This window comes from Seriola aureovittata, chromosome 17, assembly GCF_021018895.1.
Source record: "Seriola aureovittata isolate HTS-2021-v1 ecotype China chromosome 17, ASM2101889v1, whole genome shotgun sequence".
Lineage (NCBI taxonomy): Eukaryota > Metazoa > Chordata > Actinopteri > Carangiformes > Carangidae > Seriola > Seriola aureovittata.
In genome coordinates, this window is record NC_079380.1 from 16,377,431 (window position 1) to 16,401,868 (window position 24,438).

The 24,438-nt window shown below is 40.8% G+C and overlaps 2 protein-coding genes across 3 annotated transcripts; one reads left to right on the forward strand and one right to left on the reverse strand.

Moving 5' to 3' along the window:
- The first annotated feature begins 1,379 nt into the window (after nucleotides 1–1,379).
- gtpbp1 (GTP binding protein 1) lies at nucleotides 1,380–9,609 on the forward strand. 2 transcript variants are annotated; one of them, XM_056401148.1, is made up of 14 exons: nucleotides 1,380–1,816; nucleotides 3,330–3,441; nucleotides 3,624–3,804; nucleotides 4,238–4,421; nucleotides 5,092–5,256; nucleotides 5,586–5,709; nucleotides 5,819–5,933; nucleotides 6,208–6,352; nucleotides 6,440–6,622; nucleotides 6,825–6,960; nucleotides 7,098–7,276; nucleotides 7,737–7,898; nucleotides 8,209–8,259; nucleotides 8,479–9,609. In XM_056401148.1, exons 1-14 carry the CDS (start codon nucleotides 1,622–1,624, stop codon nucleotides 8,593–8,595), a joined length of 2,049 nt encoding a protein of 682 aa, XP_056257123.1. In that variant the 5' UTR covers nucleotides 1,380–1,621; the 3' UTR covers nucleotides 8,596–9,609. The 2 variants fall into 2 exon arrangements, with proteins under 2 accessions (XP_056257123.1, XP_056257124.1); XM_056401149.1 differs by lacking the exon at nucleotides 8,209–8,259.
- sgsm3 (small G protein signaling modulator 3) lies at nucleotides 9,224–23,168 on the reverse strand. The gene is made up of 21 exons (XM_056401147.1): nucleotides 22,971–23,168; nucleotides 18,573–18,663; nucleotides 18,205–18,290; nucleotides 17,783–17,846; nucleotides 17,117–17,328; nucleotides 16,794–16,901; nucleotides 16,154–16,297; nucleotides 15,762–15,957; nucleotides 15,435–15,580; nucleotides 14,901–15,134; nucleotides 14,552–14,734; nucleotides 14,141–14,296; nucleotides 13,964–14,018; nucleotides 13,799–13,848; nucleotides 13,540–13,692; nucleotides 13,354–13,424; nucleotides 13,032–13,080; nucleotides 12,706–12,791; nucleotides 12,396–12,518; nucleotides 12,028–12,088; nucleotides 9,224–11,387 (listed from the first exon to the last, which is right to left on the reverse strand). Exons 2-21 carry the CDS (start codon nucleotides 18,577–18,579, stop codon nucleotides 11,304–11,306), a joined length of 2,268 nt encoding a protein of 755 aa, XP_056257122.1. The 5' UTR covers nucleotides 18,580–18,663; nucleotides 22,971–23,168; the 3' UTR covers nucleotides 9,224–11,303.
- Between the last annotated feature and the right edge of the window lie 1,270 nt (nucleotides 23,169–24,438).

A 24,438-nucleotide genomic window follows, 5' to 3' on the forward strand; every position in this document is an offset into this window, starting at 1 on the left:
CTGATGTTAACCTGTATTTATGATATAGGCTACACTTTGCTGTTATAAAATCTTTTAAACATTGCATGTCAAGAAATAGTCCAGAATTAAAACTACCTTTATGGATATTTCTATCCCCTTGTACATAATTGGCAGTGGACACACTTTAAGAGCTTTGACTGGAATTATTAGTATGGTATTGTGTCTGCTTTGATTACTGGGTGGAGTGGACAGTTGATCTGAGTGTATTTTGAATCATCAGTTTTTACTGCCCTCCAGTGGTTTCTCTGAGGAAGTGCAACACAACATTAATTTATTTGCTTACATTTAGAAAATGAAGACAACATACTTTAGACCAGCACAATCTGAACCCAAGTCTCAGGTCCAGGACTTTGTAGCAAACAAGAGACAGCTGTTATTACACAGTGGCTTTTGCCAGCTTCACTGCATTATTGTCAACAAGAGGAGCCCGTAGAGCACTTATGCAGCTGTGCTGTCTGCTGAGGATTCCTCTTCCAAATCTCTCAGATGAACTAAAGTGTCACTGTATTTTCTGTTTTCAACAGTGAATGTCTGTGGGCAACAATCATTCAAACGTTTAGATCATTTCATCATTTGTGGTATATACAGTAATCACTCTTAAGAGTTAATTCAGCTCACTTTGTACTAAGGATCATTCCACTCATGAATACTATCCTGCTGACCCAGTTAAACAGGTCTGGGTTATATTTAGTAATATGTGGCGGAAGAGTTGTGCTCAAAAGCAAGAGGGGAATCAAGGAGTAGAATAGAGCTAAAAGAAAAATAATCAACAAGTTACTCGTTAATCATTAAAAAATATAAACATTAATCATTGGAATTAATTGTGTTATGTTTGTGTAACCTTTTTACCTGATCCCTCTTGTTTGAGAAATCCTATTCTTTCCGTGACGACAATTTTGATAAATCATTTCTTGTTTTGATTATCAACTTAACTTAAACTGTCATTTGCTCATATTTCCAGCACCATCTCGTTATTTTGTACTTCTAAAATGATTAATTAATGAATTATGTAATTATTATTTCATGGACTAATATTTGTTACATTAACAGGAAAAAAGTGATTTAAATGAATATAGGAAACATAATGAATAGCCATAAAAGGACCTTACATTGTTTTTTATTACGATTGCGTCAACTGTAGTTAACCAGTGATTACATCTCTACACAAACATTAGCAGGCCTGTTGACCTGTGAGGGACGGGCCACGTTGTAATCATATGAACGACCCCCTCACTGCCATTGGTCCACTGTTAATATTTTCACAGTGACTGAAACACTATTGGTGAACAGAAATTAAAAGGGCGTGTACACATGCTTACACACACCTTCCTCATAAGTATGAATGAGGCGGTGGCAATTTTATTTTTAAATGGCTTGAATGCAAACTGACGGCACATAAATTAGCAGCGCGTTAATGTAATGTTCGCTGATTGATACTGTTTGACTTGGCGCTAATTAATCTGTAGTCTAGTAAATGCTGGCAGATTAACGTTGGAGTGTGGAGCTTGCGTTGTACTGACTACCGTGTGTGTTTGGTTGCCAACCGTCATCACAATAATTGAGACAGCTTGAAATTTATTACTGCAAGGCTGGCATAAAAATGGCATCAATAGCAGCGGCGCATGAGCCAGGTGCAAGCCCGGGCTCCGTACCGCTGGCTGATGCTTTAGTCCCCGCGAGTATATTTGCTCCGGACCGGGGAGGACTCGGGGATGACGCCGGGGACGAGTGCTTCGAGGACGCGGACATGATCAATGGCGAGCCCGAGGACCGTGGGGTTGACTTTACTAGCAAGGTAAAGCTAGGCCATGAATAGAGCAGCGCAGCGAAGCTAATGTTAGCTAGCTGCGGCTGGGAATGAATGAATGAAACAAATGATGTGCTTCTTGCAGTACCTATGTAATTACCAAACATCGTCTGCTGTTCCACAGTGTTGCTGCTGAGAACCTTAGTACCAAATCATTATGCATGACTGGTTGTGTGGACTCAGGAAATTCCTTTTGCTGACGTTAAGTAAAATAGCTCGTTGTGGCTAACGCTAGCTTAACCTGACGTTTACATTAGTTGCCTTCATCAGTCAGAGCACATTGCACCATATGTTACCACAGCATGTCTGGAGCTAACCATCTCTGAAGCTGCTGTTACTGTCCAAAGCAACTACAACTAAGAAACCTATACGAACGACTCTGTTGTCAAACAATCCAAAACAACAAGTTGACATGGTGAGTCAACCCACGATACAAAAACACACCGGCTGATGAAATTCAGCAAAACAACATAGTGAGGTGGGGTTTTCCCGCTGCCTGAGCGCAATAACTATGAGTAAAAACAGCAGCAGGCTGCAGTCCTCTGTTGATTTACTACAAGTAGCTATGAAATACTCCGACTAATCAAATGAGTTTGAGTTTTTACATGTTGTAAACCTGAACCTGTGTGGGTATAAGAGTGACAGCAATCAGGTTTGTGTTTGGAAGGGTCAAATTGCACATGACAGTGGTATTAAATGTCCCACGCTTGCATCAGGCAGTTCCCTGTTAACCTTTGGCTCCTGTCAGTTTCATCAGGTTGTGTCATCCTGACATGCTCTGTAGTAACTTTGTCAATAATCTTTTATTGACTTCTGTTGATACTATTCATATGACATTACACTATGTGCCTTTTGGTGTAATGATAGTAAACCATTATTTGCGTCTGCAGTGCCATCAATTTACCTCTAAATGCATACATTTTAACCACGATCTACTGGCTTGACTGTTAGAAAAAAAATGAAACCACACTTCCACAACAGGAAGGCACATTTGTTCCATTAGCCGGTCCTAGTACAAAAAGAATCATTAATTATTTAGTTGATTTCTAAAAACACACCATAAATTGCTTTCACAGTTGTGCTTAATTCAGTAATGAGAGAGGTGCAGTTTTACTGTGGTACTGGTTGTAATAAACAAGCTTTTTAGGTCCATGAGTAGAGATGGTAGTTTTGTGCTCACATGTAACCTTGAGGAGTTTCATGGGAAGAGAGACAGCTGTGTTCGTGTGTGGAGAACAGCTTTTAAACTCGCCATTCCCTCTAGACTCAACTGAAACAAAAATGTCCAGAGTGATTCATACTTTAAAATCCAGCCGCTGCCTTTCTTAAATGCAACCACACCTGATGCAATCGCCCCCAACTTTTGAACTCCTTAGATAAAGGATTGTCTTTGATTATGCGTCAGTCCTAAAACAACCATCCAGCCAGAGTTATAACAACATCAGTGGTCATTGTTCCTTCTGTTTTTTCCCTCCTTCTCTCTTTCCCTGGAACCCAATAGCTGGCACTTGTTAGCCCAAATGGAGAGCAGTATGACTCATTACTACGCCAGCTACGGGACAGGATGGAAGAGGGATGTGGCGAGACCATCTATGTGGTTGGGATGGGCTCAGGTGAGAGACACATAGACAGTGCACTTGTTGTTAACAAACTATTCATCATCTCCTTTCTTTTTCTCTTCCTTTTTTGAAAGATTACAAAGTTATAATAGTGTATATGAAACTTTTCCACTAAGTTTATACAACGAATGAATGAATGAAATTATGTTCTTACCTGTTGTTCTCCTCTGTTGTAGATGGTGGTGACTGGGGTCTGGATGAGAAAGATATGGAGGCCTCAGTGGCCACGGTTTGCTCTATGTGTGAGCAACTGGACGCTGACCTTATCCCACTACGAGAGCGCAATGAGACTGCTGGATTGGTGCGTGACTATCTGATCCGCAGGCGTGTTGGTGAGCTGGACTTCCTGGAGGTCAGGTGAGAGATCAGAATATAGAGGGTTCATGGTTACGGTCGAGTATTAGATTCCACGCATAATACCCACAGCTATGGCGGTAGTTCCTGTTCATTTACCGGTTCAGCTGTTCTTCTCAAGTCTCTCCACCAATTTTTCAGCAGTGCACCTATTATGTCTTCCCTCTTGGTCAGGGATTTTCAGATAAAAAATACATAGAATTAATTTTGAACAAACCTCATTGTTGTTCATTTTTAAAGAATAAAGATAACATTGTGTTATAAGTAAATAATGAAGGCTAGTTTTGGTCATTGTTTGACATCCAGATAATTTTCCACTATGTTGATGGATTGCCAACCTTTATTACTACACTGATTACATTTTCTTTAACAAGAGAGGAATTTATGTTTTGCTAGTACAGTTTAAGTGATATTTTGGTACTCCTGTATCCCTCAGGGTTGCAGTGGTGGGTAACGTGGATGCTGGTAAGAGTACTCTATTGGGAGTGTTAACGCATGGAGAGCTGGACAATGGCAGGGGCTTTGCCCGCCAGAAGCTCTTCAGGCACAAGCACGAGATGGAGAGTGGCAGGACCAGCAGTGTGGGCAACGATATCCTGGGGTTTGACCAGGAGGGACAGGTGAGGGGTAGAGAGGGGGCAGAGCAGAGAGGTCTACTTGTCTACTTTGACAAAGAAAATTATTTTTGGGTCAACTAAAAGAATTGTCGTTGTAAAAGAATAAAAACTGTGGTTTCTACGATGTACAATGAGGTGCATTAACATTCTGAATGAAATATAGATATTAACTAGAGAGGCCTCCAAGAGGTGAAGGAGTAAAGACTAGTGATTGTACTGCACCACCTAATGTGTGTAGCATGCAATAGCAACACTGTCTTTTGTTCTTCTGTTACTCCTTAGCATTTTGTGTGTAATAAACATAAAGATCTCTCAAAAGTAAAACAAAGAGTGTGGTTTTAAAATGCTCTTTTGTATGAGTGCTTTATGAACACTGGTGTCCTAACATTTTAGTTATTATTGGTCACTGTCCATCTTCGGCGCAGGCTGACAGGCTCTATAAATTAGAGCTCAGGTGCTCTCGCTCAGGGGCTTTCCCCCAGCACTGGGTATGGATAACAGCTTTTATAGTGCTTGGCAGCCTCCCCAACAAACTGGCAAAAACCAAGAAAGAATTGGTAAATAACAACTTGCTTTTGATGTACAAGTGCACAAGTACCATTCAACACTTGGAGGTGGAGACCGTTTGAATGCTGTGAATATAATGGTGACCCCCTCCTCTGCCCGTGCCTAGGTGGTGAACAAACCAGATAGTCATGGAGGAAGCCTGGACTGGACCAAAATCTGCGAGAAGTCCTCAAAGGTCATTACCTTCATAGACCTGGCCGGCCATGAGAAATACCTCAAGACCACCGTGTTTGGGATGACTGGACACCTGCCTGACTTCTGCATGCTCATGGTCAGAAAGGGGGAGATGGGGGTTTTTGTTGGTGGGTGGGTGGGGGCGGGCAATAGGAATTTTTCGTTAGCCCTATAAATATCATGAAGTAGTGCCATATAATAAAAGAAAAAGTCTGTCTGAATGTACTTTTTTCAGTTTCTTTCTGTGTATATCTATATATATTTTATACATTTAATTTTAATACATTTAAACTTTGGATAAAACCTAACCTGCTTTAATACTTACCAAATGTGGAATGAAGCCTATACACAGTGTCCACAATGTAAAAAGATGTTTCTTTCATTAAAGTATAGAAATAATAATTCCCTCACTCCCTCCCTCTCCAGGTGGGCAGTAATGCAGGTATCGTAGGGATGACCAAAGAGCACCTGGGCCTGGCCTTAGCTCTGAATGTGCCTGTCTTTGTAGTGGTAACCAAGATAGACATGTGTCCAGCCAACATCCTACAAGGTCAGTCCCCTGGAGTCGCCGCTTGTGTTTGCAGTTAAAAACCTAATGTGTCGCACTCCCTATCAGGCTTTGTCCTGTAATTTTTGTGGTTTTGCTTTCCCCCTAACAGAGACATTGAAGCTGCTCCAGAGGTTACTGAAGTCCCCCGGCTGTAGGAAGATCCCTGTTCTGGTACAGAACAAGGACGACGTCATAGTCACGGCTTCAAACTTCAGTTCAGAGAGGTATAACGGTGCAATATCGATCATTTATAGTGATAGATTGATGTTTATATGCATATTTTATTAAATTTTTACATATTTCAATGGTTTTATTCTTTATTCAAATCTATGCTGCTATGAGGATTGCTACCAAACATAATTGTGTTGTGTATTTATATCCAATGACAATAAAGAATTTATCTCTAAGTCTGTCCCAGCCAGATTTAGAATAAAAGCGAAAATGCACCATTGTAACCTGTGTGTGTGTGTGTGTGTGTGTGTGCGTGTCTCCCCCCAGGATGTGCCCTATCTTCCAGATATCCAATGTGACTGGAGAGAACATGGACCTGCTCAAGATGTTTCTCAACCTGCTCTCCTCCAGGACCTCCTACCGTGACGACCAGCCCGCAGAGTTTCAGATAGACGACACCTACTCTGTGCCGGTACACTGACCACCGACAAGCTCTTCACACTAAATGCATTTTACTGTGTGTACATCTACCAAATGCTGCGCTCTGTTTATATCTCAGGGAGTGGGAACGGTAGTATCAGGAACTACTTTACGTGGACTCATACGTCTGAATGATACCATGCTGCTGGGGCCGGACCCACTGGGCAGTTTCATCCCTATTGCCGTCAAATCGATCCACCGCAAGAGAATGCCTGTGAAGGAGGTTAGAGGTGGCCAGACTGCCTCATTTGCTCTTAAAAAGGTAGGAAGGGAAACATATGCATAGGTTTATCATGTTAGAGCCTATTCTCAGTTTTGCAGGGTTCTGTGTTAACAGCATTGTCACATCTAATCTAGTTTCAGCAGCAGCCTTGAAATGATCTAGAGAAATGATTGTACAACAGTGTGGAATAGTAACAGTACTTTCTTCTTCTGTCGACTCTACCTCCTGATTCTTTGTACAGATCAAGCGTTCGTCCATAAGGAAAGGCATGGTGATGGTGTCCCCAAGGTTGAGCCCACAGGCTACTTGGGAGTTTGAGGCTGAGATCCTGGTGCTGCATCATCCAACTACGATATCCCCAAGATACCAGGCCATGGGTGAGTAACGGCGACACATAAAGGCACGTGTTGTGGGTGACTTGGTGGGGTGGTGACTCATTGTTGCCTTCTCAATATGCATAAACTCATTTTTCCTGTTGTCTCTTTTGCTCTTCTTCTTTCTGATCACCACTCAGTCCACTGTGGCAGCATAAGGCAGACAGCCACCATCTTGTCCATGAACAGAGACTGCTTACGGACAGGGGACAAGGCTTCAGTCCACTTTCGTTTCATCAAGACCCCGGAGTACCTGCACTGTGACCAGAGGCTGGTGTTCAGAGAGGGACGCACCAAGGCTGTGGGGACCATCACTAAGGTAGCAAAGCCTTCTGGAAGATGATGAAAGTTTTTACACTTGGATATGATGCTACTATGATGTGGCACAGTATATTCAAAGATGTGATTTTTTTTTTTTTTTTTTCTGTCTTTTGTGCTCAGCCGTAAAGCTCTAATTTGATGGAACAATTTCCAGGATAATACCTGTAATTTCTATTAAAGGAAATCTATAATGATGGCAACCAATTCCCACAGCGTAACAGAATAGTGGGAAGGAAAATTAATATTCATCAGGAATATCAATTTCACATACTATTACATACTATTAAGTTATATTAATAGAAAATGCTGGATACGCGTTGTTAATAATTACTTCATCTATTCCCTTGTGGAACATATTCCATCCAGATAGGGATTCAGACTGTGATAGGAAGTGTTCTAGCTGATGGCTGATTTCTTCACCTCTCTGAGGCTCACATATCGACTCAAATTCTTTTCAGCTGCTGCAGTCCACCAATAATTTGCCATCAAATTCCAAACCTCCACAAATCAAAATGCAGTCTACAAAAAAGGCACCACTCCGAAAAGAGGACGGCACCATGGCAGCTGGTGATGATGTAGCAACGATAGCACAGTCGGCAGGACCGAACACGACACAACCAGTGAGTGACGAGTCAATAAAAGCGTATTATACTATAAAAATACAGTGAGGTGCTGTTTATTCTATTAGTCTGTTTCTCGATGCATTTCCTTCTCTTATTGTCACTTGCCCTTACACTGCTGTTGTTTTGTAACTTATTAACTCCTCTGTGTCCTCCCCCCTTTGTTTTTTTTTTTTTCTGTGCACCATCTCTTCCACCACCCATTATAATCCTGCTTGATTTATTTCATCCCAAACTCTTAATTTTGTCACGCCACATCACTCCTTTACACTCTCCCCCTCTCCTTTGCTTGCGTGGCTGGCTTCCAAAGGGAGAGGGAGAGGAAGACCCTCAGATAAAGGAGGGCAATAAAGAGAACAAGGTAAAATGGGTTAATTCAAAATGAACAGAGAACAGTGGAGAACCTGAATAGTGGAGATTGTGTTGTACAAAGCAAGATGGTGGAGTTCATAGCCTGGCAGTCCCTTTTAAAAAAACAAAAACATGCTGCCTGACGTTACTACATTAAGTATTGATTTAAAAACGTCAAGTGTACATGAGTTTGGCCTTATCAAATGTTTCTGTTGTCTCTCCTTTGTAGCCAAAGTCTGGAGGAGGTGGGAGGAGAAGGGGTGGCCAGAGGCACAAAGGAAAAGGCCAGAACAGCAGCACCAACTCCACAGCAGCTCCCTCCTCATCGGGGATAGGAGGCTGCTGAACTGCCCTCTCCTCCCTGGCAAACCTCCCTCTCTGCGATCACTCCACCAAGTGTCTTCATTCCACAAACCACAAAGGAAACTGATGTTTGGAGAAAGACACTCTCCTCAGTCTTATTACTACTTGCCTTTTTACACCAGGTCCTATTGTTTTTAAAAAGGGAACACAAAGGGTTATGTCCTAAACAAAAAGGCATACACCCTTCATGCATTTTAATGTCAGCTGCCTTTCCTCTTTTGAATGGTTTGGGTAACGGAAAGCAGTGTGGTTTCTGAAGTTAGCCTCACTCAGGATGATGATTTATTTAATTTTATCCATCTTTAAACATGTGTCTATGAAATCTACAATTCAGTACACTGACTGAGTGTCAGTGGTGGGGAGGGAGGCTAAACCCAAAATAAGGGTCCAGTACCAATATGAGCAGCTATAAGTGAAACTCCCCCATGCATTCCCTGTGTATTTGCAATGAAAAACAGTTAATGTACTATTTATACTGCATATGTAAATTAGCTGTTAGTTGTGCTATGATTGGAAAGATGCCATTGTACAAAATGTATGCAAATCACAAATGAATGTAGCAGAGGCCACATAGTGATTTCAAATTCTAGATATATGGAAAATATAAGCTGTTACATTTTATAATTGTCAGTTATTTATTTGGCATACATGCAGAACGTTGACTTTTGGATGGTCTTGGATCTTTCCACCTACTCTCATCTGCGCTTTTAGATTCAGTAGTATCTGTCATGCTTCCACTGTCAGTCCTCCATCTACACACCTTATACCAATAGTGATAGTACAAACAAATACAGCACATGATCTTGTCACTCCAGCAGTTGCTCATGATTTGAAAGACATGCAGTACTTGCAGTGCTACTTGTAACTTGTCTGGTACCCCATGCGTTAAGGCCTGTTGCTGTTAACACATTGTGACATTTAAAAACACAAACAAAAAAAACACACTTTGCCGCTAAAAAACTGACCATTAATAAACAGGCTTTACTGAACTTTTCAACAGTGCTTCTTTTTCCACGTGTGCATCACCTCAAGTTTCTGAGTTGAGTTTTCTTCTTAAAAAAATCTGTTGGTGTGAAAAAATATTTTAGCAGAAGGGGTAGCTTTTCAATATTTCTCATGTTCTTTTTCTCAAATATACTGTCACTCCTTGTCTGTACAGTAAGGCTAGGAAATATTGTAGTCTAAATGTTACAGGAGCACAGTGGGAACTGTTGGCTGGATTTTCTGTGAGTAAACACCAGACAGCAGAATATTCTTCTGTATTTTGAGTGCTGATCAGTATATTGTGATTCACACAGGCTACAATAGCTACAATCATGTAAAACCAGAAACTAAACCAATTGTGTTTTCTGCACATGGGAAAGTTACAGAAAACAATGAAAAGTAAAAAAAAATGACATGACATGACAGTTTCAAGCTTTACACCTGCAAGATCCAATTAGCTTGCCAAGAATTACAACCAATACAACAACATTGTTCCTACTGTATTCAGTAAGTACCCCAAAACTGACCAGCTAAAAATGCAACAAGTGAACATAAACTTTAGTTTGCCGTTTTATCACAAAATAATTCAGTTCTCTTAACATCAACCTTTCAAAGGCCACACTTGCAGTCTAGCATTGTCAAGCATGGTCCACAGTTTGAATTAGTAACAGAAATCCCAGTTTGCTGAAGTATGTGCAGTTTAAAGTTGGAAACTGAAAGGTGGTAATGGTTTAGTCCTATGTTGAGTTGCTTTAGCTTGCAAGGATACATGTAGTTACAAATGACAGATGTGTTTACTTTATACACAAAAACATTACAAATTCTCTATATATATATATTATTTATATTTATGTAACATTTAAAGTAGATTGTAACACAAAAAGTATTAATCTGCTTCATTTACACTATGTCATACAAGTGCAGACTACACACTACCACTGATAAGGTAGCACACACACCCATAGTCTGGTATCATAATTTGAAAAGGCTTTTCTTGGCGTGTGCAACATTAGTATTTGATGAAATATTTTTGGGAATTCGTGATAATGAGGTAAGCAGCATTCCTCTCAAAAATAAGTTATAACTCTACAGCTCAATGTTTAAGAATGTTCCGTTTTGGTCTTAATTTTGAGAATTTACAGCGTAATGTGGAATTTAGGACCATGTTAAAAGGCCCAGTGTTAGTGATCACTTGATGCTGCATTTAACATAGACACACAACCAGTGAAAGAGAATGCACTACATGCCTCACTCCTGCACAAAGCACAAAATCAGCTATAAAAAGCTGAACAGCCAGTGTAGTCAGTACTTAACAAATACTCAAGTGTTCCAGTCCAGTGTGTACAGACTATTCTGTACTAGAAGAGTGTTTTACTTGTATAACTTCATATAGTTTTAAATAAGAAGTGAAACCTCCTATAGTGGGTCTGAATAAAAATAAAAGTATGCACCTTTATGCACACACGCTTCACCTCTTACAAACCAGTTGACCTTTATGGTGCCGTAAGGGTTGCAGAGTCATCATCATTAGGCTGTCACCATTGTGTAACGCTGAAAAGGTGATGTGACAGATAGGGTCTGTGAAGTAGTCACTAACTGTAGCGTCTAATATATGATTGACAGTCTGTAAGAAACAAGTGAAAAGACATCAACTATACACAAGACGCATAGGACGGGGTGGGATTCAGCTGTGTTTTTGTTGTGTGTCTAGCCGTCAATGTCCCAGCTGAAGAGGTGATGTTTCACCAACATGTCCTGCACTCCCTCTTTCAATGGTCTCTGCTCCTTTTCCTGGAAAAGAGAAATGTGGAAAGCTTTTACTTAAAGACAAACATGACACCACAGAGGGCAACTCCATTAAACTGGACCTCTTACCAAACACCAATCAGCAATTTTAGAGGAAAGCATTTTGTATTTGACAGCTTAAGTAAAAGAAATCTTGCTGACATCACTGACTGGGGTCTGGCCAGAGGTGATTTCAATATCCAACACAGAGAGTTGTGCACTAATGGTTTTTTCCCTCTGATAACTACTGACACCAGCGCATCTATCACTTTGTTGAATGGCTCCACAAGCATAGAAAAGGACAGGCTGTATTCACTGACAGGAGATGATCTGATGAATGGTGAGGACAGACACTGGAGAGATGACTTGTTTGATAGGGTATCTTAAATCAGCAGCTTAATAAACTAGTATAACTAATGACTAGGCTATAGCATCTACAGTCTCATTCATGACATGTTACCTAGAGATCCCAACTAAAGAGGTGATGCTGAACCAGCACATCCATAACTTCTGCTTTCAGAATAGTGGATTTCTGAAACAGCATAAAGTCATTAAGTTTTTCTCCGCTGAATAATAAGTTGTCCTTGAATAATAATACCTGCCTACTACTGCTCTATATAAAGATATCCATCCATGTTTTGCTCACCTCTTTCTTGTCAGGTAGCTCGCAATCCTGGGAGAGACTGAAGGCAAACTTTGATAGCACCCTGAGGAGACAATAACAGACTGGTCATTATTTCTTTCATAGGTCAGATCACGTGTCTTGCTCTTAAAGCCCTTTTTAGAGATTCACTGATATTTTCAAACTACTCAATAACGTGTGGTAAATGTGGAAAATAATGGGTGGAGAAGACACAATACGTTTCACATTGCCAGCTTAAGTCAGGAATTCAGTAGTGAGACTCTAAGCACCTCATCCTATTTCATCATCTCTCATATGGTTGCTCTTGTTCTCCAAATCTGAGACAGCTAGAATCAAGAGAGACTGCAGTTTTATAGTTACGTAGTTCTTACCTGAGCTCACACTTGATCTGTACCCATCCAGGACTACGAAGGAAAGACCAGGGATGATACCATTTCTCTACAACAGCCATGCTGGAACACAACACCTCCATCCATAAGTGCAGCACCTGCTCACTGGAGGAACAGACACATGTTAAGAACCATGCGGGTGTGCATGTTATTCATCATTTGTAGATTTGCACATTTTAAGCCTGTACCATCTGACACTGTGTTCTGAGGGACAATGATGAGATCAGTTCTCTGTGTGTGCGTGTGTGTGTGTGTGTGTGTGTGTGTGTGTGTGCGTGTCTGGAAAACTCACTTGAGGCCGACGCAGACAAGAGACCTAAACTTGACATCCATCTGAGCATGCGCCGAGTCGTGGCTCATGTTGACTGACTGCACCGCCTGGAAGAGTCGACAGAGGGCACTCATGCACTTCCTACTAACCTTCATTTTTTCATGCTGAGTTTACAGACTTTACAGAGGCTCATCCTCACCAGACAGACACTACCTTAAAACAAACATACTGGGACGAGTTTTTCATGTTCATAAAAAATAAATAACAAAAATATTCAACTTAATATTTACCTTTACATTGAGCTAGATAAAACTAACTTGCAGTTTCTTTAAATATTGATTACTCACTCTGTACAGCAGCTCCTCTGGTGTTAGTACTTTCCCATCTTCATCCAACCTAGTAAATACCACAGACAATGAGTTGTTATTTTATAATGTCACACTGTGCATGCAGACAAGGGTCAGTTCCCTATTTATGTTCTTAACAGACAGTATCTCAGCTCGTTTCCCCATCCTGTTGCAAATCAAAGTCAAGTACATCCCTGATCAGACCTGGAAGAGTTTGGATGCCCTAGTCTTCAAATCATGTGATATTTATTTTTTATGTAATTTTGCTTTAACAGATTACAATCTTTCACACCTATCCTAAATGTGAGTGTTTGTGTTGTACCTGTAGGTTTTACACAGCACCAGCCTTGAGTAGACAGAATTGAAGTCCCTCTCCACCTCTCTACTGGCTGCCTGAGAGAAAACCAGAAGACAAAAGATGATTAAACTGAAATTTATACAACAGTGGGCAATGTGATTCAATGTGGAATTTAAAAAAAAAAAAAAAAAAAAAGAGAGACTCTCCTACCTCTTCTATGAATAACCAAGGGTGACAGGGCCCTCCCAGTATAGACGGTTTCTTGAGACCGTGCTGAAAGATGGCCTTTAGGGCTGGACACAGTGTGCCCCTGGCCAGGTCTGTCACTGCCTCTGTCACAGCGTCATCACCTGCTAACGAGTACTGTGGAAACAAAGATTAAAACCACAAAACATCACATGGACTGAACACTGTAACAAACATCTTCTGGGCAAATCAAGTACAAGCTGCAAATTAACTGTTTCCTTACCTCTTTGCTTCTTTCGTCTAGGATCTCCACAAACTTTGCTGGAAACCAGCCTGTTATGAAGAGCCACAGAAAATTTGTCAAATAAGCTGCTAGACACAGAGTAAATAAAACTCCAATAGCCAGATGGTAACAGTGGGTGTTATACTGTAAGAGAAGTGCACACACCTCTGAGGCCATTAAGTTCTCCTACCCAGCAGTGTTCATCCTTCTGTGAGATGATCTGCGGGAGAAAGATAAAAACACAGCAGGATAAGAACTGGAGATGAGGGGTTCTGAATAGTGTACATGACTGGAAACAACAAGTCGTGTTTTGTTTGTGTCTGTGCGCAAGTCGTGACTCACAGTGATGATGTCATTCTTTCGGAAGCCAAGTTCATCGTCATCGTGTCGCTCAAAGTCCAGCAAAGCCTTTGCCCGTCTCCGTCGGTTGCGGGATACAACAAGGAAATTTTCATGATCTCGCTGGTGGCTCTCCATGGAGTAGTCAGGAGTCAGGTCCTTAAGAGACAAGATGGGAGAACGCAGGTCAAAATGAAGTCAAAATTGATGCAAATGTTGATTTAATAATAGGTATCTATAAAAATAGCTAGGATTTGATGGTATTAAAATATTATATTTAGGACTAAACCATTTAGCCTGGCATGCCAGGAAATGGAGGAATGCCGCTCTTAATGCTTTTCTTATTTTGGTTGATTCACAGTCCACAACAGGACATAAAGCTCACTGTTCTTGTGCTGCAGTGTGTCAACTCACAGTACTGGAGTGACTTGGGTCCAAACAGTGGAAGTGTTCTGCAGTGCGGGCTATGGCCTCTCGCAGGGCAGCCACCAGCTCTGTCTGCTTAATGTTCTTGGACTTCAGAGCCTCTGCCTCATCCTCCCCAAACAGCAGGGAACTCAAGGTGGACTTCCTGCGCAGGGACTGTCTCCTCACCACCTGATCATACACAAACACAAAATAAGTTATTTGTTTTTTACTAGCTTTAATAAAAAGAATGGGCACGTACACCTCCTAATCTGTGTGACGTGTTATTAGCACAGCTAGATACAACTTGTTTGTAATATTTTATGTTTTACCACCATTTGCAAAAACTACAACTGACCTTGTTGAGATTTGTGCTGAGTGTTGTGTTGTTTCCATTGTTGAGCTGTGCCTGTTCATTTAGGATATAAGCCAGGTGCTTGTGTCGGTGGGCCTCCAGACTTTCCTGGGACAGCGTCCCTGCTAGCCTCATAGCTTCCCCAAGAACTGCAGGCCCATCTCTCAGCTGGCTTGGCAAGTCCGACAGAGTATTAAAAATGGAAGCAGAGTTCTCTGATGATACAAGCTCCTCCTCCTGAGGAATGGGGGAGTAAATTTCACAAAGATTAATACTCAACATATGCAGTTTTTCGTCTATAGTAGGCATAGTTGTGAATAGCTGCCATGAGATTTCTAGCTGCAGTAGTGTAAAACAACTGTTGGTACTAATTGCTGTACTGTGCTGAAACAAATGAAACCATCATCATGATCTTCCATGCAAGAAAAACCAAACAAGTTATTAAGTGATTGAAACTATAAAATAAACTAACTCTGCAGCATCTCAGCACACTGAAATATTAACTATATCAGGGAAGAGGTGGTATAGTGCAAATACCTTGATCTTGAGCATGCCCAGTGTGACCTGGAAGAGCACCAATGATCCTTGGTAGAAGAGGAGATCCCAGATCCTCAGGAGCAGACGGATGTCCACCACACTGGCAAATGATGTCAGGAACCAATGGAGTGTGATCAGCGACAGCTCTGGATGTGTAAAGGAGGAGGGGGTTACATACCGTATGCTATAGACTGTTTATAATCAGTCTACACAGCAGTTAGTCTTAGTTTCATATTAGTCTACCACAATTTGTCATTTCCATCTCACATTTTGCCTCTCTGACCCCATGCACCACACTTTCACATCTTTCCTAATACCCATCTTTACCTATGTCATGCTCCTGCAGAAGGCGGTCGAGGGCTGGCAGGTACTGAACAATGAGCTGGCGGAGAACCCTCTGGTCTGTTTGGACGCCCAGCAGAGTGGAGGAGAAGTAGGACGGAGGAAGGAGGTCTTCGATTAGGGCACACATCATCCATAGTACATCCTCCTCCTCAAGAAAGAGCAGCAGACAGGAAACCACCTGGGGAAAGAGACAGTGAAAAGGGAGCAGCGAAGATGGAAAAAGTAAGAAGAAAGCCACAAGAAAGACCATAAGTAAATAGAATTTAAAAAAGGTGTGTGTCTATTTATCTCTGTTTAGTAAGATAGCTGGTGTAGTGTTGTTTTTTTCCCCCAATGGTGACATTAGGTTCTGTATGTACAGTAGGTGTTCTCACCATGCCAGTACCCTGACAGTACCCAATGTCTGGGTAGAGCCAGGCTAGGCCTCTCAGTACCCGCCTCAGCCTTGGCACTCCAACACTGGTCAAACTACTGAAACAAGCATTGGTTGGCATCGTCCGTAACAGGTCCTTCTCTATCTGAGGGACAGAAGTTAAAAACAACAAAAAAAAAAAACCAATCAAAAACATCATAACTACAAAGACCATTAACTGACTGACTGGCAAAACAAACTTAGACTTGATCACCTACTAAATCTGACTGTGCAGATGATTGCACAGTAGCTCTTGTGTTATTCTTCCATGAGAATGCACCATGGCAAATGTGTACCGTTTCATGTGACAGAGCCATCTTCAATGCACTGTGACATCATGTGCATACCTATACAGATCTGCAGTAGATTAACAGCTGCTTCATTCACGTGTTTTAGGGCTGTACAGGATTTATGGAATCAATTACAAAAGTGTGTAATACATAAACATGCCAGTGAAGATTCCTGATTCTTTGATGCCATTTAAGTAGTTTTCCATACTATTTAGAGATGTCTTTAAGAAGCACAATGCTTCAGTCCTGGGTAGGATGACCACAATGGGAATGTGTTTTGTTTACACATGTACATGTAGCTAGGGATTTTACCTGTTTCGCTGTGGTGGAGTCCTCATTGGAGCTGTTCTTGATGATTTCTCTGTAGGAGATCTCAGAAGTCCTCTTCTTCTGCAGTGCTCCAGACAGACGCATCCAAAGCTAGCAGACAGAACACCTTTCAAACTATAAAGCTGGTTTTGTGTACTAAATAACTAAAAGATGTAAACACTCAAAGGCAACTGTAGCTCTCTAGTGGCTATAAGTGAGTAGGTAATCTAAATATGAATATTATATCATAAAGTATTTTAGCCCAAGGTGTACCACTTCTAGTCAGTTCCACAAATAGTTCATCACTACCGTGCAAGTCTACTTACCTGTGGCCTCATGCTGTGAGGTATGCCCCCTAGCACCAGTGAACGCAGACGCTCAGAGCGTGGAAGGACAGGATCAATGAGCTCCCAGGTCAGGTCACCCACTGTGTGGTTGTGGGTGAACTCCAGGTGGGCTTGCCAACGCAATCGCTGCTGGGGGTCTTCACGCTGGGGCGAACCTTCGCTGCCCAGCCAGGACCTGGGCTCCACACCGTCTGAGTGACAAGAGAAGTGGATCAGAAGTTGGTATGTATAGGTGTTTGGCTTCTTTGTAATTATAATGCTAACATAGCTAAGCACCATGTGACCTTTTGAATCGAGGAGGCTGCAATATTGGTAAATGACAGCAAGTAGAACTGTATGTAACCAAGCATGATAGAGACAAAGGGAAAAACACGAGGAAAGGAAGTCAGTAGGACAATCTCAAACTCTTTGATGGGAGATACATACACTGCTAAATTATTACGTATAAGTATTCATAAAATATTTCCTCAATCAGCTGAATGCAGAAAATATACTGCTGCTGGACAAAATATTGGATCAGCAGAGAAACAGTGAAAGAGAAACTCAGTTAGTTACAGTGTTACTCAGAGATCACATGCACTCGATTGAGGAAGTTTATCATTTTGGAAGAAAATTTATGTATGTACATGTGAGTGAACACATTACCTTCAGTGTCCATTCTGAAGCCAAACTCATCATATTGTGGTTCAGGCTGTTCTGAGGAGTCTTTCTGTAGAGAAAAAAAACCCAAATAACATTCATTTCATTAGTCCACATCTAGGTGCTGCTGAGGATGGACACAGCAGCTTTTCTAAGAATCTTAAATGCCAGTTAGCAAAACAGACAAGATATCAGTATCACATGAGAACAGAGTTCCTAAGGCATTTGTTTTTATACTCTGTCACACTATGCAGATGGGTCTTATTTTTCTGCTGTTTTGTTATTAAGAGTCGCCATGTTTTTTATGAGCTTCTATTTCTTGTTCCAAAATTCTCATATTCTTTTCAATCTCCATTTATTGTCATCAAAACAAAAGAAATGATAAATGAAGATTTGCACATAAACAACGTATGAAGTCGCATCCTCACTTGATGGTACTTTGCCAAAATGTCCTGAGGCCACATGCTCGGGGTGAGAGCAGAGAATGGCCCACCAGGGGCTGGTGTGTAGGTGCCTAAAACAGAGAGAGAGTAATGTATTGAAAAGCAAATATGACAGACCCCACAAGGGAATTTTGAGAATAACAAAGCTGGATAAAACCACAAATTAGTTATTAAAATACAGCCAAAGTACAGAGTAATAACCCTAAAATAATAAATCAAATATTAAAGATTGGTGTTATGTCTGCAGTCCAAGGTTAGTGTGCATTTGCTGGTGACCCGAGACAAATTTACAGAGCAATCCTTTTCAAACCGAGAGCTTTTATCATTTACGTTGAAAAAAGGCAAATCCATACCTGACATTTTGTTGGTAGTAAGAGTGAATGGCTTCTATACACAGAGACCGCAGTCACTCTGGAGAAGGAAGGTCAGCAGATGGTACGCGCTCTGTAGAAAGCACAGAGGAAGAGTAAAGGTTGGTGGTTTCATTCCTGTCTCAATCTCAGAGACACTAAACTCCAAGTGTCCCTCCAGTGAGTTTGATCCATGTGTGTGTATGTGTGAATGTGAGAAAAGCCAATGTCACTCTGAGAAATTAAGATCTTTAAACCTGCCTACCAATACCCTACACACCACAGCCACTCTTAAGAAAACAACAAAAAAACAATGCAAATACCTTAACAATGAAGAGTCCAGACTTAGGTCCAATAATTCTGTAATACCAATGTTCACTTCTTCATGAATGAAGGGAGACACCAAGAGGTTCTACATAATTACAGTAAGGGAGAGAAGAAGATATACAGAGACAGAGAGAGAGAGAGAGAGAGAGAGAGAGAGAGAGAAAGAGAGAGAGAGAGAGAGAGAGAGAGAGAAAGAGAGAGAGAGAGAGAGCGAGAGAGAGAGAGAGAGAGAGAGAGAGAGAGAGAGAGAGAGAGAGAGAGAGAGAGACATAGAGATTCTTGTGTCTCGTCTGGCCATATGACTGCTTCATTTACCAGAGGCTGATTATCTCTCTTAATGTTGTATGCGAGTCTGTTCACGCTCTATTTTTACATAATGAAAGTGCTTGGGCAAAATTTAGTGAACAACTTTTTCTCTGCGGATTTAATGTCATGTTTTTGTTGGGAATGCTTGCACATCACCACTTGGTAAACTCTTGAATATGACTGTAATATACAGATGTCTTTTCCTGTACGCTAAAACCTATATTTCATCTCCTTTAAAGGCTAGTTTTAATGTAAGACAAACCCATGGCAAAATGTCTCTTTACAATTCCTATGAGTTAAGACAATACCAAGCAATTCATTCCAACCATAACCAAGTAAACAATGAAGTGAAAACTGTTGAGGCAATGACCATGATCTCTTCTCTGCACAGCCATCCAGGGCCCTAAGAATTCTGGCTATGGTTACGTCTCATAGGGAAGTTTATCTCATGTCAGTCTAACTGCAGCGACATGTTTATCTTTTCTCTCAGTTTTCTTCTGTCTGCAAACATTCAGTTGGCATGACACCCACAGAGCTCTTCAACCTAACTGACAATAAACAAATCGACACAATTTCTAATCAGGCTATTGGCTTACAGGATGCACTCTTGGATGACTACAGAGTTGTACAGCTATGAACAATATGTGCTGCATATAAACACATGAAATCGGTAAGCCAGATCCAAAGAAAGCAGATCCAAAAAATACCCACAACAAAACATATTGCTGCCCAAATACATTTTGAATTCACACAGAGAGAGGGAGAGGGAGACAGAGACAGAGAGAGAGAGAGAGAGAGAGAGAGAGAGAGAGAGAGAGAGAGAGAGAGAGAGAGAGGATGCTAATAACATAACGACATCTTGCTGTCACATTCATATTAAAAAGACTTCTACAACGATGGACCCATGGCAGTAACATCTTGGTAGATTCCAGCAAAGGTTCTCAGTTTCTCCCAATCCATCTCAAACTCTAAAGCATTACAATGAAAACACATGTGAAACAGATGAGTGGGCACTTTGTAGAGGAAAATGGACAGTATAGCAGTGAGAGGGGACAGCATTTGGAATGTAAGCTGCTAATCCACACACACACACACACACCACACACACACACACACACACACACACAGGCAGACACAACAGCATAACAGCCATAACCAAAATAGGCTCACCAGCATGCAAACACTCTGCCAAAATGATTCATTCCAGCAGCAGACTTGCGGCATCTGAAGAGGGATTTAGGACTTAAGAGAGATGAGAAATCAATTTGAAGTTTGGAGGATGGCCAAGTACTTTCAGGCTAGCTGTGTGAAGCTCAGGGGAGAACTGGGATTTTGAAGCTACTCCCTTACAAGAACACAAACAGTTTAATCACCTGCCAAGAAAACCAACATGACGGACCCCCCACCCCACGCAAACTGTTGCACACGCTGACAATCTAACTGCAAAGGACGCCCAAAGTTAGACGTGAAATGATTAGGTTACTAATCAAGTTTAAGTCATTTCCTCAGTTTGTCAAATATTAGGATGTGCTGTTTTGTCTTTGTGATACAGTAGTAAACTGGTTGTATATGGATTTTCAGCTATTGGTATAAACTGAGAACATCACCATGACCTCTGTGAAATTGTGATCGTGAACATTTTATTTCCCCGAGTCAAAGTACGATATGTTCCTTACAACAAAGAATTATAGTTAAAAATTCGATGGCAAGAAGTTAACCCTAACCCTGCGGCTGAAGTTAGTTGCAGAGTAAATAGGATCTCCCATCAACAACTTTATATTATGTCAAGAATAATAACTCATTAAATATGTGTGTATTTTTTACCATACATACGCATATAAAAAATACTCCACTATCAAGGTCTTTGACATTTTATGACAATATCAATATATATTCTGATAGTTAAATTTCATTTTAAAAAATGAAATAGAGAAAGTGTTTACTGATTTTTTTTTAAAAATTGTAAAAATGTGTACATTTTCACATTAATTAAAAAAATATACATTATCACAATAGTGCCATGTCGACAACTCACAGGCAATGAAAGGCATTGATGTGGCACAGTAAGATCTTCTATATTGTTTAAAAAAAAAAAAAAAAAAAAAAAAAAAAAAACTTAATTCATTTCAGTTACTGTTACAAGCTTCATCAAAACACAATCTTTGACTACAATCTTGTTGTAATGATGTACTGCCAAGGATGAAACTCCCAGAAACACCATGAAGAAACTAAATCATGTCTGGTGACTAAACAGAAGACTTGGATGGGCCTATGACAGGGAGTCTTTCCATCTTATTCTGAACACAGGAAGATCTTTTCCATTGTTGAGGTGTGGCTGTGCTCACCTATGTTTGCTCACACTGGTCAACACCCTGCTGCAAGAAAAGCAAAGAGTAACATCCTGCTCTCCACTCAGGTCAAATTTTCTTTACCTAACCCCACATCACAAATCACAAATAAGCCTCAAGGGGCTCAACAACCTGTACAGCATTACAACGCCCTCTGCCCTTAGACCCTCTACAGACAAAAAGTGTGTTTGTGCATAGTACAAAGTAAAGAAAGTTCTCATTATATATTATTAATAATACAGTTTGTGTTGCCCTGTCAACTTACCCAACTGACAGCCCCTCCATTTCCCAAACCCCTCCCACAGTTGTTCTTCACAGTAACCACAACAACTGTGAGTCAGTTTCCCCTCTTATCAAACTCGCATCCACCTACACAGCCATGAATATCGGAGAGTTACTGCTTCTTGCCCTGCCAATTTAACTTAGGCCGAATAATGACAGACAGTCTCTAGTTCTGTTTGGCAGACTGTATATATCTGTCACTCTCTCATTCACACACAGCCACATGTCACATCTATCCATTCACAGCTTGGTTTACAAATAAAGACATGTGCCACTGCAGTGAACAGGAAAATCACTTCATAAAGAGCAAGGAAATAAGAAGATATTGGGAAAACCCCTCAAAATCCCCTGCTTTCCAGGGAGTTTTAGGAGGTATAAACACCAGTCTACAGGGGAAAGGAGCTTATATACAACTTACAGATCTCTTGTAAAACTGAGCTGTCCACAGCACTAAAGCTTTATTCACAACAAGCCATAAGACATTCGGTCACATAGAGCAACAAGTGACTCAACTGGATTTGGTTAATTAGTGGTTAGAGAGCACACAATATAGCAGGATGTTAGGGTGTAACACAATGATATTTTTTATATATATATAAATTGCAGCATTCATCCACTTTGAAGGTGTCACCGTTAAAACAGTCAGTGCACCCAGATGGTGTGCATTAAAACTGATGTTGTGCACGGTATTGTCATTGTACGCACGCATGATGAAGCAAAATATCACTTTGAGCGTTATTGAAGTATTCTGCATACTTGTATGTAACTGTCTTTACACGGTGTCACCGATTTCCTGTAGAAAATATAATGTTCAATTTAGCTAAATTAATGTTTCGTCAAACCTCAGCTGACGTCAGGTGCGGTAAAAAAAAGAAAAAGAAAAAAAGACTGTACAATGAGCAACACCTAATTTTTCAATTTGCTCGACTGCATATGAATTTATTTACAAATGTTACTAAATAAAACGTGCAGTATGACCATAAGCTACGCCTAGGAATGAGTAAAACTCCTAACATCCGTCTCAGAGATCAGTGTAATGTATTCACTGAGTTGTCAGCTGTTAGCCATAAATGCTACCTTTAGCTTTTAGCTAACACTTACATACAACATTGTACAACGGCCTGCTCGCATGACTTACCGTGACATTATTATAGGGAAAGCACAAGGTTACAGTTTCTGGCGGACGTGTCTTCTGCTGTTTGAAACGGGAAAACACCATATGCTATGGCATCATTCCTCCCGTATTTGTGATTTCCCTGCGTTGTGCACCTGCTAGCGACGTATACCTCCGTCGTATTCTTACGCCCTTCGACGTTTTCCCTTGCCATCCTGAGAAGTAGTTCCACATCCCGGAACTACACTTCTCAGCGAACATATCCTTCCGCAGGGGAATAGATGACGTAGGCACACGACGTGTATTTGTTCCACTCATTCATTTTTCTCGTCTCTTTCCTCGTTCACTCCAGCACATACGTCAACAAGTCACGATTCAAAAACGTGGCCTACAAATCATAAAATGAAATGCAATCGGCAACACGTGATCGTGGAAGTCTGAGCCCATGCGGATGTTTGTTGATGTTTATGTTGATGCTTGTATGTTTAACATTCTGGGTAATTGTTTTTTTTTAAAAAGGGTTGTCCCTAATAAACTGCCAGTAAGAGGAAAAAAACTACAGGTAAGCTGTGACACTTTGTTCTCCTGATCTTCAGCATTTGATGGAAAGGTTTTTATTATAAAGGTTCATGCTCTAATAAGATTAAAACGTATATAATTAGCCTATTAGTATCTGTTGGTAGGCCATTAAAAGTATACGTTTGTATAGGTAAACTACCCATACTAAATAACATTACTAAATCAAACAGGAAAGGTTTTTGAATATAATGACAAAAACAGAAGAGTCATATTGTTCAACATGGAATCTTTAGTCATTTGGTTATTATGAGACAAACCTTGAACGTCTTGTAAAACTGTTTCCCTTATGATTGATGTTACAACATAATGCTTTTACATTCTTGCTCCACAAGATATCTCTAGTGCAGTGAAGCTTCTTGGCACACTCATTATAGTGCAGCCACTGAAAGAAAGACCTTACATTATACTGTGTGTTTCCTTTATTACAGCCCCCACAAGCCTCCATCTCCACACACACACACACCAACCCACACACTCACGCATTCAAACACAGACCTGTGATAAGTTATTATATTTGCAGATGTGTGCTCATATACTATAAACTGGCCTCAGGGGGCAGTGGCCTGTGTTATCTTACGTTAGTTAGTGGGAGTCAAGTTAAATGGGCTTTAGAACCAAATGATCTGCTATTCTCCTATTTCTGAGAAGATTCATGCGTGACAGGAGCTGGCGCTTTGATGCTGGAGCTGGAAATTTTGCACAGTGAGAGACTACATTTTAATTTCTTGTTCCAAAAAAAATTAGATTGTGTGTGTGTGTGTGTATGAAAACACACGTTGCATAGCCTCCTGACTGAGGATCCGATAATCCTTTAAAATGATAATCACTTTCTCTCACTGTCTTTACCTTTTATATCAGTCCATCCTTCAGTTCCTGTATCCCTCCTTCATGTTTCCTGTGTTCTGCCTTCTTT